The sequence below is a fragment of the Vombatus ursinus genome, unplaced genomic scaffold (genome assembly GCF_900497805.2).
Source record: "Vombatus ursinus unplaced genomic scaffold, bare-nosed wombat genome assembly UNPS02015411.1, whole genome shotgun sequence".
Classification (NCBI taxonomy): Eukaryota; Metazoa; Chordata; class Mammalia; order Diprotodontia; family Vombatidae; genus Vombatus; species Vombatus ursinus.
Window position 1 is genome coordinate 2,073,265 of NW_020955189.1, and position 12,398 is coordinate 2,085,662.

The 12,398-nt window shown below is 51.6% G+C and overlaps 1 protein-coding gene across 1 annotated transcript in view; it reads left to right on the forward strand.

The window, feature by feature from the left end:
- CCDC74B (coiled-coil domain containing 74B) overlaps positions 1–11,514 on the forward strand; it is a 14,909-nt gene extending 3,395 nt beyond the window's left edge. Inside the window, exons 4-10 of the mRNA XM_027847505.1 lie at positions 941–994; positions 1,608–1,725; positions 5,518–5,689; positions 8,453–8,917; positions 9,026–9,099; positions 9,777–9,833; positions 10,115–11,514. Of these exons, the coding sequence (XP_027703306.1) occupies positions 941–994; positions 1,608–1,725; positions 5,518–5,689; positions 8,453–8,917; positions 9,026–9,099; positions 9,777–9,833; positions 10,115–10,253 (1,079 nt within the window). The 3' untranslated portion in view covers positions 10,254–11,514. The remainder of the gene's footprint in view (positions 1–940; positions 995–1,607; positions 1,726–5,517; positions 5,690–8,452; positions 8,918–9,025; positions 9,100–9,776; positions 9,834–10,114) is intronic.
- The last annotated feature ends 884 nt before the right edge of the window (positions 11,515–12,398 follow it).

Here is a 12,398-nt window from a genome sequence, read left to right on the forward strand (position 1 = left end):
ATGCCCGCTAAGGCCCTGCAGTTCTAGTGGGGACTTCTGCTCAGGTACAGGCTCTCCAAAGAACCTTCACATTATGAAATTTTTGAATCAGTTTGAGAATGACTTTATGGGGGAAAGGACAACTCAGAGAAACCAGTAATAATCATTAGTAATAACCTTTATAGGGCATTGTAAAGTTTATAAGTGCTTTCCCATGTATCATCTCATTTGATCCTCACAGCAACCCTGGGAAATAGGTGCTATTACTAGCCTCATTTTACAGATGAAGAAACTGAGGCAGAGGTCAAGTGACTTACCCAGAGTTACATAGCTGGCAAATGTCTGAGGCTGGATTTGAACTCAGGTCCACCTGACCTCAACAAGATTCTACAGGGTCATACGAGTGAGCTGGGAGAGGCCGCTGTTAGAGCCATCTGAGAGCTGGCTTTTTTGGCAAATCACAGAATGTCAGAGCTTGAAACTATCCAGTAGCTCAGCCCTCTAGTTTGACCTCTTTCATTTTACAGAAAAGAAACTGAGGCCCAGAGTGGAGTGACTTGTGCAAGATCTCACTGTAAATCAGTGGCAGAGTTTGGGACTCAATCTCAGGCATTTTGATTCTCTGTCCTGGGGCCTCGTCGGTGTCTCTGGAAGGGGGGAAGGGGGGGGGGGGGGGGGGAATAAACATTTATGTACTGCCTACTGCGTGCCAGGCACTGTGTTGAGCTGCTTACAAATGTGATCCTCACAACAACCCAGTGAAGGAGATGCTATTATCATGCCCATTTTACATTTGAGGAAACTGAGGCAAACAGAGGGAAGCATGGAGTGACTTGCCCAGGTCATGCAGTTAAATGTTTGAACTCAGGTTTCTCCGACTCTAGGCCCGAATCCTTTCTCCACGGTGCCGCCAGGCCATCTCTTTCACGCTGGGCATTAACTCCTGGATGTTTTCTTGTAGGTGTGACCTCTTCCAGCTCCCATTTTCTCAAGTCCAGCTCCGGTGTGGTGCCCGTCAGGTGAGAACCAAAGAAAAGTGGAGGGTTTGCTAGCTGGGCTGTAGAGTGGAGGGAGTGGCGCAGCCCTGGCCCACCTGTGACCGTGCTTGCCCCTGAGTCCTGCAGGCAGGCAGAAGAGGGAACCTGTCTCAGGGAAGGGCTGGATGCACCCCTTGGAGGCTCAGCTCCACCAGCAGAGCAAAGCCAGAAGGCAGCTGTCAGCCCCGCACACAGGGCTCGTCAAGCCTCCTCATGTCACAGAGAGGGGAGGCACTCGCCTAAGGTCGTGAAGTAAAGTGTTAGCCACATTTGAACCCTGGCTGACTGCTGGCTGCCAGACCAGGGCAGTTCCCCTCATTTGAATCTGCTGTCACCCGGAAGTTGGCATACCCACACTTGCCCCGTCTAGGGCAGCAGCAGGAGGGGTGGGACTGGATGACCTCAAAGGGCAGGTCCAGGCCCTTCTCGCTCTGAAGTCTTTGGTGCACAACCAGCAAGTTTTCAGACAAGTGTTCCAGCCCTGGTCTGGTCTGGGGGGGCTGAGAACACGCCCGGATCCAGTGTCAGGTACTCCAGACGGCTTCTAAACAAATGCCCCAACACCTGATCTCTCGCTCCATGTTTGGACTTCAGGTTGCTCATCGTCCAAAGCCAAACACTCATTTTGCTGCCCAAAGAGACACGAGGTGGGGGAGTCTGGAGAAGAGAAGCAGGGCCCCAGCATCAGGATGGAGAAAGGCCCAGCCGGGTAGGCTCTGGCTAAGCCCGATTGGAGGGGAGTGGGAAACAGAGTTGGACCCTGACCAGAACAACCTTGCTCACTTCATCTGAGCTCAGTTTTTTTTCTAAACCCCCCTGCCCCCCAGGAACAGGAGCTGAGGTGTCTTCGACCCTCCCCAGTGTTTCTCACATTGAAAGGGAAGCTTATTCAGAGGAGCCTGTGGCTGGTGTAACATCTCTTAGGCAGGGCACGGAGGGGACCTTTGTTCACAGACACATTCTGCCCACTCAGGGCTCCTGGGGGCTGAGGAGGCCAGCTTGTCCTGAAGACTGGCCCAAAGCTGTGGCCCTTGGCTTCTAGCTGTAAGGTCCAGCCAGAGGCACCCTGGGCCACGATAGTTACCTGGATGGCCTCGCGCACCAGGAGCCGTGAGAGAGAGCGAAGGCACGCGGCATCCTGCCAGCCCTGGGGTTGGGCAGAGCCGGAGGAAGGGTCTGGTCCCACCCCGTCGTCAGCCGCTGCGTGACCTCAGGCAGATCCCTTCACCTCCTTAGGCCTCAAGGGCTTTCCTGTCAGATGAGGGACTTGGCCAGGTGAGTGCCCAGGCTTGTGTTCCTATGGCAGAGAGTTGAGGCCCACAGAGCCGCAACCCTCCTGGCCACGGGCCCAGCCCTAGCATGAACGTAGAGCCCCCTCCTTCTGTTCAGGGATTGGTTGGAAAGTCCTCTTAGGTCTGGAGTCAGAAAACCCAGATTGAAACAGCGTCCTTGGGAAAGACAGAGATCCCAGAATCTCAGAGTCAGAAGGAGCCTTGGCAGCCTCTGTAAAACCCGTATCTGAAAAAAAGAATCCTGACCACACAGTGCCCTCTGGCCTAGCTCTCTGACGCGAAGCCTCCATTGCCCCTTGGCTGTGGTCCTTTAGCGGGCTTGCAGACAGCTCCCACGCTGCCCCCTGCCCCAGCCCAGCTGCTTTCATCAATCATTATCTGATGTGGATTCCAGATCTTTCGCCGTCCTCAGGCCTCCTTGGGACAGTGTCTCCCTTAGCCAAGCGTTCTGGGCAGAGCAGAGGGCTGGCTGGCCATTTCTTTGACCGCAGCTCATGGTCTCTTTAGCTGTTGGCTATTTGCTAAAATTTTTTTTCCCCTAAATGCGGCCTAACCCTTCTCTCCCCATCTTCTATTGGTGAAGTTGATTTTTTTGAGCGCAACTGTAAGACATTGCATTTACGCCTGTAAATTTCCTGTGTCCTCACCTATGGATCTCGTTGGATCCTGGCGGTCATCCATGAGTTGGCTGTTCTTTCCAGCTTTGCGCTGCTCGTGGACTGGATGAGGACATACTGGCTCTGCCTTCTTCATTCCCAGTCACAGAGGGGGAAGCCAAGCAGCCCAGCCCCACATACAGTTCCCTGGGGCCTCCCCTGTGGGTTTTTCAAGATCAATCGACATTGAACCACTAGCACCCAACCTTTCTTAAGTTGTGTCTGTCCAGCCGTCCTGCTGTTTAGCCCACATCTGTCCCATCTCTTCCATGAGATGAGCACGAGGTAGCCTTCTCTCTACAACATGCCCTGACCTACCGGTGTTACAACTGTTCAGAAAGGACATGAGGCTGGTCTGGAATTCCTTGGTTCCAAGGCAGCCCCACTGGCCCTGTGGGAGCGCCGCTCCCTCTTCTCCATGGTCACTGACCATCCCTTTAATCGTTTTGGCATCAGCCAAAGTCGTGGTCGCCAGCTTGTAGCTGGCACACTGTCCTCTTCCTTTCTTTGCTCTTCTCCAATCCCTCCTGTAGGATCTCTTCCCGTCTTCCATGATCTTTCCGACGTCACGAGAGTGATGTTTGCCTGCGTCAGATGCTGGCGGTGGCTCAAAGGTGACATTGGTTGTTTTTTTCCAGCCCTGATCCAGGGGACTGAATTCATCAGGACGGCGAGCTGCTCTTTCATGCTTGCTCTTGGCCGTCTGGGCATCTCAGCAGAGACACTGAGGCGGCATTGGGACGGAGTGGCAGCTGCTTTCTCTCTGCTGACAGCACCACTCTGTCCAGCCAGGCCAAGCCAACCGTGACCCTTCCTTCATCTTCTACTCTTCCCTAACATTTTGCCAAAAAGAAACAAAGCCTTCCTCGATCAAAGACTCGCGTTAGCCCCCTTCGTTCTGGCCTTTGACACTCCGGGCTCTTCTTGTAGGACTGCACCAGCCTTCTGGATCTCTCCTCTCCCAATGTACTTTGAAAAACAAAAATCAAAGCTAGCGGACAAGGGCCTCTTCAGACATTGCCATTTTCCTCCACAATGGAATCGTCCCTCGGTCATCAGAATTTTATTAAGTTTCTCACCCTTCCTCTGCTGACGTCGCCTGTTGAGATTTTAGTCCCTGAGATCCCGCATCTCTCCCTCTGACCTCTAAACCCCACATCTGGGGCTCATGTCAGACGAGAGGAGGGAAGGTGTACTCTCCCCCCCGGGCTCCCATCATTTTCGCCTCACCTATCGGTTTTTTCATTGCCGAGAATCAGATCCAGAATAGAATTTGTTTTAGTTTTCCCATCTCCTGAAGGACAAAGTTATCATCAAGGCCAGTCAGGAAGTTAAGAGCTGCTCTCCTTGGGTAGAGGGAGAGACATTTTGTAGAGGATGAGACGGCTCGAGTCGCCATGGTGGTCAGCCCAGGGGCCCAGGCTGGGGTCTGGTTCTTTACCTCCTTTGTTTTCTTGGTGATCCGATGATCACGCTCTCCTGCTTCCACTGATGCTCACCTAGAGGTTTTTTAGGATTTCCTTACGTGATTACACCTTCCTAATATACAATGCTAGCCCACCCTACTCCCACACTTTTACCCATCTGGTTCTTCTGAATAGTTTACCTATCCAGGGCCATATCTTAGCCATGGGTCTGTGCCACCGTATCTCAGTTTACCCTTGAAAGTAAACGGTGCCTCCTTATGTACACAGAGTATGGGGACTGGAGTCAGGAAGACCTCAGTTCAGATCCAGCCGCAGACAGTTAAGAGCTTTGTGACCCTGGGCAGGTCACTTAACCTCCGTTTTCCGAAGTTTACTCAGCGATAAATGGGGATATCACAGCATCTGCCTCCCAGGGTGGTTGTGAGGATCCATTAAGACAGTATTTGTAAAGCGCTTAGCACAAGGCCTGGCACCTGGTGCTACACAGACGCTAGCTGTGTTAGTCTTGCCTACCACCTGAACTTTATGAGGTTTTACTACCGGCTTCCTTATTGAGTTTCCTCTCCTGTGAACTTCTGTGCCTCTCAGCTGCTGTAGCTTCTGTCTATGGTCTCTTCCTCGGTGGACAGACTCGAGCGTTTTAGACTCCATGCCCTCTGACCCTCTTCCCTTTATCAGGTGCGTTCTCTCCCTCCATTCCCGTATCTTAAGCATGGTCCAAAAACCTGAATCCCATTCTCGGACGCAGCCTTCTCTGGTGCCTCTCTGGCCTTTGGGGGACCACGGGGAGGAAGACCCAGTGCCACGAGGCTGTGTGCGGTCTTGGCCAGGAATCTCCCGGCAGCACAATTTGTGCCCACGGGTGGTTCTGTTTTGATAAAAGTCCGTTAGGCCTTTTAGACATGTGTGCTCCCTGCCCCCCCCGCCCACCCCGGGGGGCCTTGGACCACAAACGGCTCCTTCTGCCTCAGCATCCTTTGCTGTCCTCTTGAGGAGAAGCCTGATGCTGGGTTCTCACCTCCAGGTATGCAGTGATTTCTTCCCTTCCTTCTCCATGGGATCTCCTTCCCTTCTGCCTCTCCAGACCCTAGGATCAATTGATGGATCGACGCATTCATTCCTTCAGCCTCCCTCCCATGAGGGAGAAGCAAAGAGCAGTGTCTTGGCAGTGTCAGGAGAGCAGAGGCCCCTCACACTCGGGGCTGGTCGCTGCCTCAGCGCTTCCCAGCTGTCCGTACGGGGGTGCCTCAGTCCTTAGCTTCGAGGCTACTTGGGGGTTTTACAAAAGTCTTGCTCAGGTGCCTTTTTTAGATACCTTTATACAATATACTATTACCCCTATCAACTTGCACTACACGTAGTTTCTTTTCACTAGCCTCTTACTTTGTTTTTACAAATTTACTTAACCTTTTCCTACCCACCGTGCCTTACCAACTACTTTCTCCAATCCTCCTCTTTCTTTTCTTTTTTTTTTAATTAAATTAATTTATTTTGAATTATCAGCAATCACTTCCATAAGCTTTTGAGTTTTACATTTTTCTCCCCTTCCCTCCCCACCTCCCTCCCCAAGACAGCACGCCATCTGATATAGGCTATATACATATACATTCCCATTAAACGTATTTTCACATTAGTGATGTTGTAAGAATTAGAACCAATAGGAGGAACCACCAGAAAGAGGAAACAAAACACAATAGAAGAAGAAATAGTATGCTTTGATCTGCATTCAGACTCCACGGTTCTTTCTCCAGATGTGAACGGCATTTTCCGTCACGAGGCCTTTGGAGATGTCTTAGATCCTTGTATTGCAGAGAAGAGCTAAGTCTATCAAAGTTAGTCATGCGCAAAGTGGCTGTTACTGTGTATAACGTTCTCCTGGTTCTGCTCATTTCACTCTGCATCAGACCATACAAGTCTTTCCAGGTTTTTCTGAAGTCAGCCTATTCATCATTTCTTATAGTACAATAGTATTCCATTACATTCATATTACCACAATTTGTTCAACCAGTCCCCAACTGATGGGCATCCCCTCAATTTCCTATTCTTTGCCACCACGGAGAAAGCTACTAGAAATATTTTTTTTTTAAGTTTTTAGGCAATTGGGGGTTAAGTGACTTGCCCAGGGTCACACAGCTAGTGTCAAGTGTTGGTCTGAGGCCGAATTTGAATTCAGGTCCTCCTGACTTCAGGGCTGGTGCTCTATCCACTGTGCCACCTAGCTGCCCCTAGAAATATTTTTGTACATGTGGATCCTTTCCCCATTTGTGTGATCTCTCTGGGATTCAGCCCTAGAAGTGCTATTGCTGGGTCAGAGGGTATGCATGTTTTTATAGCCCTTTGGGCATAGTTCCAAATTGCTCTTCAGAATGGTTGGATCATTTCACAACTCCACCAACAATACATTAGTGTTCCAATTTTCCCACATTTTCTCCAACATTTATCATTTTCCTGTTTTGTCATGTTGGCCAATCTGATGGGTGTGATACCTCAGAGTTGTTTTGATTTGCATTTCTCTAATCAGTAGTGATTTTATTACTATAAACGGCTTTAATTTCTTCATCTGAGAACTGCCTGTTCATATCCTTTGACCATTTATCAACTGGGGAATGACCTCCTCTTTCGATCTTTCTCCTCAATCCTTTTCCTCCTTAAGATCCATCCATCAATAAACATTTAACACCTACCACGGACCAGGAATTGCGCAAAGTGCTGGGGATATAGAGATGACAACAGACACGTGAAGAAACAAGCTCTAGACAAGACAGGAGAGAATTAAGAGGGAAGACACTAGAATTATGAGGGGTTGGGGAAAGCTTCGTGTAGAAGGCAGGATTTTAGCTGGGACTTAGAGGAAGCCAGGTGGGTCAGTGGTCGGAGCAGAGGAGGGAGAGCAGTCCAGGCTAGGGGGATGGCCAGAGAGAATGCCTGGACCTAAGAGATGGAGGGTCTTGGGGGATTGGATCAAAGAGTACATGTTGGGGAATGAGGTGTAAGAAGACCGGAGAGGTGGAAGGGGGCAGCTTATGAAGAGAGACAGTAGGGAGGCACAGCAGTTTATGGAGCGGGGTGACATGGTCAGCCCTACGCTTTAGGGAAATCACTTTGGTGGCTAAATGGAGGATGGATTGGAAGGGCTGAGACGAGGCAGGCAGACCCCCACCCCCACCCTAGCAGGTACTGCAACAGTTCAGGTGTGAGGTGATGAGGGTACCAGGGTGGGGGCAGTGTCGGAGGAGAGAGGGGCATGTATTGGAGAGATGCCACAGCGGGGAAACTGAGAGATCTTGGCACCATATTGGATGTTTGGGGAATGAGAGAGTCTGGGATGACTCCTGGACTGTGAGCCTGAGGGGCTGGGAGATGCTCTCCATAGTAATAGGGAAGGTAGGAAGAAGGAGGGTTGGGGGAAAGACAGTGAGCTCAGTTTTCGACATAGCTGAGTGACTGCAAGACATCTCCTGGACATCCTGTTTGAGATATCTGAGAAGCAAGATTAAAGGTCAGCAGAGATTGGAGCAGGATAAGCTGTGACGGTCATCAGCATAGAGATGGTAATTAAGTCCAAGGGTGCTGAGGAGATCACCAGAACAGAGGGAGAAAAGAAGGACAGGGTCCTGAGGGACATCTGTGGTTAGAGGCCATGATCTGGAGGAGGGTCCAGCAAAGTAGACCCAGAAGGAGCCAAGGTCAGAGGGGGAAGGAAAACCAGGAGAACACTTAGGGAGGAGAGAGTGATGGACAATGTCCAAGGCTGGAGAGAGGCTGAGGAGGAGGAGGATGAAGAAAAGGCCACTGGATTTGGCAAGTCTAAGAGATCCTCGGGTCACTTTGGAGAGAGCAGCTTCAGTGAAATGAGGAGTTTGGAAGCCAGACTGTAAGGGGTTAAAGGAAAGGAGATACATGAAGAGGCCACTAGTGTAGAAGGTCTTTTCCAGGAGTTTTGCCATAAAGAGAGAGAACAAATAATTTATAAAATAAGATTGAGGTCTTTTCCTTAACCTTTTCTCAAATTCTCCCAGATTTCTCCTCGGTCCATAAGCATTTACTGAGTGCCTCCTTTGTGCCAGGCACTGTGCCAAGCACTGGGGACACAGAGAAAGGTAAAAGGCAGTGCCTGCCCACAAGGAGCTCCCAGTCGAATGGGGGATGTACTCTCAGGCTCTAGACGGGAGAATCTGGAGAGGTCTACAAAGGGGAGGCGCTTGCGTTTCTGCCTTCAGCATTTGGCTTTCCTGGCACATGGAGACCCTCCGATGCCCCCGGGAATTGCTTGTCTGAGAGGATGTGCTGCCTGCACCAAATGGAAACATGCCCTTGGTTGGTTGGTGTGTTTTAGAGCAGAAGACATGGAAGCGTCACCTTCCATGCTGATCCCCGTAATGTCCTGCCAGCCCCAGCTCAAACACATCCTGGGGATCACGTCCTCGCTGAAGCTACCCCCACACATGCGGAAGCTGTCCACCGTTCAGCAGTGTGAGCTGGTCATTCGGCAGCTGTGGAATGCCAACCACCTGCAGGCACAAGAGGTGAGCCCCCGCCCTGCTGGCCATGTGAGACAGCAATGCCCGGGCACCCGGCAAGGGCATGACCTTGCAGAGCATGCCCTCAGTGGCCTTTCTGTCCATGTCCTTCAGCTGCAACACCTGAAGTCCGTCCTGGAAGACAGCACCCGACAGGCAGCCGAAGGCCCTCCAGCCAACCATTCCAAGTAAGTGGCCCGGCAGAGGAGGGGCGGGGCCCTGCTGGCCGAGGGCCTGCTCTGAACTGGACATAACCTGCTTTCTTTTTTGTCTTTTCTCAAAAGGAGGGCATTGGGAGAAAAAAATAATACCCATCAGTGTGTGTTCTCTGCAGGGCCCTGTGCCAGGTACAGGGGGTTGAAAGGCAGGCCAGCAACGACCTGGCCCATGGGTTCTCAATGTACCCTCGAAGCGGCAGGAGTGGAGCGGGGCTGCATCAGGGGATGCATCCCCACTTCTGCCTCACTTTTGGAGGGGTGGGGTAGGGAATCTTCCCTCTCCAAAGGTCACAAAGATAGGATCCTTCTCCTGGGGATGGAGCCTCACAGGATAGAAGCCCAGAAAGAGCCCCAAGCATACATATCAAATGTGTGGGTACAGGACACACAGAATGGGAAACCAAGCCCTTTGTGGTAAAGATATTCCCTGTGGATGGAACGCAGCTCTTCCCCGGCTTACTGTCAGACAAGCACCAGGCCACCTGCGTCGGGGGGAGTCAGGCACTGACTCTTGTGGGCTGTTATGGCGATGTAGGCACGAGGTGCAGGTGTGCCTGGGGGCTCTGCCCAGGCCCGTTGGGGTCAGCACTGCTCACATGCCCAGCTTGCCCCAAATCTCTCTTAGGGCAAACATTTTCTTCACTCAGGCATCAGGAAGGTGTGCAGTTTCCCAAAGTTGCTGATAAGAGTGCAGCCAAAAAATGGTAAGTAACTGGCTTATGGAGCACAGAGATACTCTGGCTCAGGCCTTGCTGAGGCCTCCACCTCTTCCATGAGAAAGCCAGGCACAGCTGGTCCCATCTCTCCTCGTCCATTCATGGGCCCGATTCCCCGGTGGCACCACCAAGACAGCTCACTCTCACGCCGGCCCCTCAGTGAGGCAGGGGCGGGTCAGGTAGGGGTGCCCACTGCCGGCTCTGGCCTCACTGAAGCAGACGGACCGACCATCCCGGTGACGCGATTCTGTTCTCTCCTCCTCATCCAGTTTGATCCTGGCTCCGATACCTGAGGCAGAGAGAGCAGTCTTGCCCGCCCTGAAGCAGACCTTGACAAACAGCTTTGCTGAGAGACAGAAGAGAATGCAGGCTATCCAGAGCCGCCGTCTCCACCGCATGGTCCTGTAGCCGGCACCAGGCTGGTGTGGACGGGGGCCGGGGGCCGGGGAGTGGGAGCACGAGCACGTCGGGGCAGCAGCCGGAGCAGATGCCTTCCAAGGCCAGGTCACATGGGCAGCGCTTCTCACCTTGACCTCTGACCTTCAGGTTCTCTTCAGTGAGATGGTGTCAATGCTTCCTTCTTGGCCTCATGAGTCTGACCGCTGCCATTCTCCCCAAAACACACGCTAACACAAAAATGAATTAGGAAATTACTTTTTCCCTACCAGCTAGAGATTGTTGAGTTAAATCTCCTTTATCTACATTCCTTGTGTTGTGTTCCTTCGTAAGTCACTTCATGAATTGGTCTTAAGTTTTGGGGGGTGCCCCTGCTACCTCCATGGACTCTGGCATCCCCAGGTCCAGGTAACCCTCCCATTCTGTTGCCGAGTCTGCTTTGTGGCCCTGCTGACTGTTAGGAGCTGTGCCCCCAAGTCCACCCATAGAGCTCCCGTCTATACGACAGTGTGAAGGTGGGCCATAGGTCACTCTTTCATTTGGCCGGTATAAAACCAGAGGGTGGCATCAAAAACATTTTTCAAAGCCCCTGTCATGGTCCAGGCAAGCTCGACAGGTCTGGGGTGCAACTTGGCCACAGATCCAGCCTGTCATTCCAGCCTGAGGAGGGCATGAGGCGATGGCTGCTCGGGCAGGGGGATGCTCCATCAGAGCCATTCTTAAATATGGGGCAACTCTGGCCAGTGGCTCTGGTCTGCTAGACTTCTTCCGCAGCTCCTGATTTTTGGGGAGCAGCTTTTGGCTGCGCTAAGGAACCCTGACCCAACTGAACCTGTCAGGAGAGCCTCCCTAAGCCTCTTCTTAAACCCCTCACCCCGCTCTACAGAGTCATGAGGTTTTACCAGGCCCAACTGACGAGCAGGCCCGGGGAGCCCACGGAGGGCAGTCCAGGCCCCGGGGTTCCTGCCCATCCCCAGTGGTTCTGAGCCTAGGCTTGGGTGGCACCTTTCTTCCAAGAGGCGGTGTCTGGAGGCTATTCCTTGGCATTCTTCCACCTTGACCTTGCTCTTCCTGACCACACAAACTACCTCTTAACAAAGAGGGTCTTCCTTTTGCTTTTTCCCCTTCCTCTCTCTGAACTGGACGATTATGTTTCTGAGGGACGAATTTAGTTGGACAAATGTCTAGACATGAGGCACTGTGCCACGGTGTTGTTTTGTTTTTGTCATGTCCGACTCTTTGTGATCCCATTTGGGGTTTTCTGGGCAAAGATACTAGAGTGGCTTGCCGTTTCCTTCTCTAGCTCATTTTATAGATGAGGAAACTGAGGCCAACAGGGCTAAGTGACTTGCCCAGGGTCACCCAGCTAGTCACTGTCTGAGGCCAGATTTGAACTCATGAAGATGACTCTTCTGACTCCAGGCCTGGCGCTAGCTGCCCCAACTGTCAGGATACACTGATACAAAGACCAGAGGGAAACAGCCCCTTCCTGTGAGGAGCTTATAATAGATGGGGAGAAAACCACTTGGGTGGTCCAAACATGCCAATACAAAAGTGAGCTCCCTGGGGGAATCTAGAAAAGCCTCATGGAGGAAGGGGACTTGGGATGAGTCAGCAAAGAGCAGCCCAGGCTCAGAAAGAAGCAGTCTCTGAGCAGCCAGTCTGGCGGGGATACAAGAGTCAGTGGGAGGGAGTCACGTGAAATTAGTCTCAAAGTGGGGGGGGGGCATTGTTCCCCTATCTCCATACGCTTTCTTATAAAACCACAGGAAGAAATACTCCAAGTCACCAATAAGAAAAAGGTAACTATTGTGCACAGTAACAGCCGTGTTGTGCAATGACTGACTTTGATAGACTCAGCCCTTCTCAGCAATGCAAGGATCTAAGACATCTCCAAAGGCCTCGTGATGGGAAATGCTGTCCACATCCAGCGAAAGAACCACGGAGTTGGAATGCAGATCAAAGCAGACTGTTGGCTCTTTCTTCTTCTGTTTTGTTTTGTTTCTTCTTTCTCATGGTTCCTCCCACTGGTTCCAATTCTTCTTTACAACATAACTGACGTGAAAATATGTTTTAAGCTGAATGTATAAGTAGAGCCTATATCAGATTGCACGCCATCTTGGGGAGGAGGGAGGGGAGGAAGAGGGAGAAAATTTG